Source organism: Morone saxatilis, unplaced genomic scaffold (genome assembly GCF_004916995.1).
Source record: "Morone saxatilis isolate NCDOM2014 unplaced genomic scaffold, NCSU_SB_2.0 Contig22, whole genome shotgun sequence".
Lineage (NCBI taxonomy): Eukaryota > Metazoa > Chordata > Actinopteri > Moronidae > Morone > Morone saxatilis.
Window position 1 is genome coordinate 647,268 of NW_023339785.1, and position 2,984 is coordinate 650,251.

At 42.3% G+C, this 2,984-nt stretch overlaps 1 protein-coding gene across 3 annotated transcripts in view; it reads left to right on the forward strand.

The window, feature by feature from the left end:
* Window positions 1-674: 674 nt before the first annotated feature.
* The window catches only part of zgc:113425 (uncharacterized protein LOC541425 homolog), a 5,214-nt gene continuing 2,904 nt past the window's right edge, over window positions 675-2,984 (forward strand). For 2 of the 3 annotated variants that reach the window (XM_035669179.1, XM_035669180.1), the window contains exons 1-2: window positions 992-1,163; window positions 1,445-1,504. In XM_035669179.1, coding sequence (XP_035525072.1) covers window positions 999-1,163; window positions 1,445-1,504 — 225 coding nt within the window. In that variant the 5' untranslated portion in view covers window positions 992-998. Of the gene's footprint in view, window positions 784-991; window positions 1,164-1,444; window positions 1,505-2,984 lie in introns of those variants that run through there. The other variant, XM_035669181.1, reaches the window with a different exon arrangement.

Here is a 2,984-nt window from a genome sequence, read left to right on the forward strand (position 1 = left end):
TCATGGGGACAAGATCATTTTTATTTTTATTTTATTTTTACTTTACTATACTGAAAGGCTTAATTGGTAGCCTATGTTTACTTTATCTACTTTATCACTGTAACGGTTAAACAAGTCAAGTGCAAAATATAAATAAAAGTATATACACTAAATGATTCCTTATTTCCCTTTTGAATAACCCATTTTCAAGATTTGATCTGATCCAATCCGATCAGCGTACCTTTGAACAACTGGCCCAATGTTTCCATATGAAATTGAGCTACCATGCTAGCATGTTGTGAAGGGGGCAGTTTGTTATATAAATGTGTTCCTCTCACCCAGTGTATTTGAATAGACCTCTGCATACTGGGGTCCATAAACAGTGTTGGAATTACATCAATTGTGAATGACTGGAAAGCTGAGACATATACTTCATGCCACCGCTGCATAAGTCAGTGCCCAACTTGTGCCACCTTAGTCAAAAAAGTCTGGACACGGCCCTGTATGTAATGTTATCCATATGTTAAAGGTTTTGAAGCATAAATTTAACTCTCAGTCACAAATCTGCATATTTGGCTGAGGGAACCACTGTTTCTCTATCTGCTGTTTAAATGGTCTGGAAATACGCGGGAGTAGTGGGGCCGGGCTTGGCACCCTGCGAGTCCATGCTGAGGGCAGTAAATGCCCATCCCTCCCTCCACCTGCTGCTGCTCAGCCAGGTTAATGGATAAACTTTCTACCTGCTGAACCGACACTGAAACCACACAGCAGCCCGGAAGATACACACGACCAGAGAGGAGTACAGTAAGTGCGGCTCTCTGCGATGAAAACAACTTTATTTTAAGTTTCAGAAACATTTACCGCCGTTATCACCACCGGGACTCATGTTTTTGACACAGAAAGCCCACAAACCGACACCGAGCATCAAGCTAACCTAACACACCGGCTAAACTTCAGCCGTGACCGGGGACAGTTCGGGACTGGCACCAGGGGACATTGTAGCGGGTTAATACCTGGACATGGACCGATACAGGTACTTCATTTTCAACCAGAAGAGCGTGCTCGTCCTCGGTATCCTCCAGATAGCTTGTGCGGGGCTGTGTGTGGTGTGCGGGTTCATGGACGCTGTTTTCCGCAAGAATACCCCGCTGAGTACCACCAGGACGCCGGTGTGGGGAGGACTGGTGAGATATCGATCCTCTATCAGAAACTCTTTTCAGTTAATCCATGCGGGCTGGTGAAAGCAGCATCAACACGTACGGACTGGCCGTTCTGACCACCGATAGTGTCCGTGTGGTTCTTTAAGGCGAATAACATGTTAGACAAATTTGGCAGCATGTTGGCACTAAATTGGCTGAATATTGAATGGAGTTTGGTGTGAACCTAATGTAAGCGATACCGGGCCTTTGTTCCTGCCTGCTGCCTGCCGCTGTCATTTCATTCAGACCACTCTCTCCCCCTTTAGATCATGGCCTCTCCAGGTGTTCTGGCGCTGTTTGCCTCCCAAAGGAAGAACTCAGTACTGGTGAGTGTATCTCCACTCTTCATGTGTCTCTCTCTACTTTTTTCCCGAGGACTTTTCCCCCATTTTGCCTCTTTTTGGATTACCTTACTCAGTTCCCATGAGTAGTACAAAGGACACTATTCCTTGTTGAGATGAGGGATTGGAATTGAGAACCGGTTCCAATGTCTAATCCATCAGAATCGTACATGTTATCAGTCCAGGTCCTTTTATGGATGCTGTATTTTTCTGACAGTTGTGCATTTCAAAACAATGACATTATGGTTTCACAATTAATCTAAATATGATCCAAGTGGCTCAAGTGCAGTATGCAGACAGTACGAGCTGCAGTGTTTTAACTGTGTGACAAACAGCATTATGATGTAGTGCTGCAGAGATGTTCTCCAGACACAGACCCCAACAAACGTCACAACATTTCCACACTAATGGTGAACCATGTTGCAACGTGTCAAAATAATCACTTTGTGTTTTTAGTTTGGCAAAAATGACAATGTATGCGTGTGTAAGAGAGTGTATTTCTCTATTCCTGACTGTTACTAACTTTAATTCCTCAACATTTCATTCTGTATGTATGTAGTCCACTGGGACATTTCAGGGGTACTACACATTATAGAGATAAGCCATGTCTTCCCCTGCTAGAGTCCAAGTATTGCTGCTGTAGTAAACTGTGATAATGGAAAGCAAGTATCAAAGAAAAATGTTGGAACTTGTGTCTTCCAATCATTTATCACACTGACTAAGATCTTATGAGTCTGTTGCAGTTAAATTAGCTGATTAAACACACAATGTGCCGACCTCCGTCTGCTGACTATGGATAAGTACCTCATACAGCCCCACTACAATAAATCCAAACTAACCCTGTAAGGTAGGAGGAATGTGTCTATGCACACCACTGCTGAGATAAGGTACAACACTCACATATTTAGTGTTTTGTGTATTGTTGAAAAGATTCCTTTAAGAATATTACAGGAATTAGATGAAAATTCCACAAGGATAATCAGAAATAGTTATATAGAATAAACTCAGTGTTAAGTATCTGTCTGTCTGATTCTTTATACATTCCTTTTTCAGAGTCCTGATGAATTTTCTATGTGGGGGAAGTGTAGAAAGAGAGTAGAGAACGGCATGTTTAACTACTGTTTAATGTGGAACCGGTTCTCACCTGCGTGACCGCGGCGATACAGTTCTGATACTGCTGCTCGGTTGGGCAGCACTGCCACTCGTTCGTGGTGTTTCTACGCTGGAGTTTGACGTAATTTAGGGCTGCATGATATGGTAAAAACAACATTTTGACAGATGTTGCGATTGCAAAAAAAATGATGAAAAATGATTCATGATTAGTGTGGGAATTATTTTTGCATCACAAATTGAATTTTCACAAAAACAAAAAAGATGTAAAATTTTGGGGGCTCTGTTCTAAATAAACATGTTGTCTTAAAACAAGATTGGTAGACCAGGGCAGCTCTGCAGCTCTACAGTACTT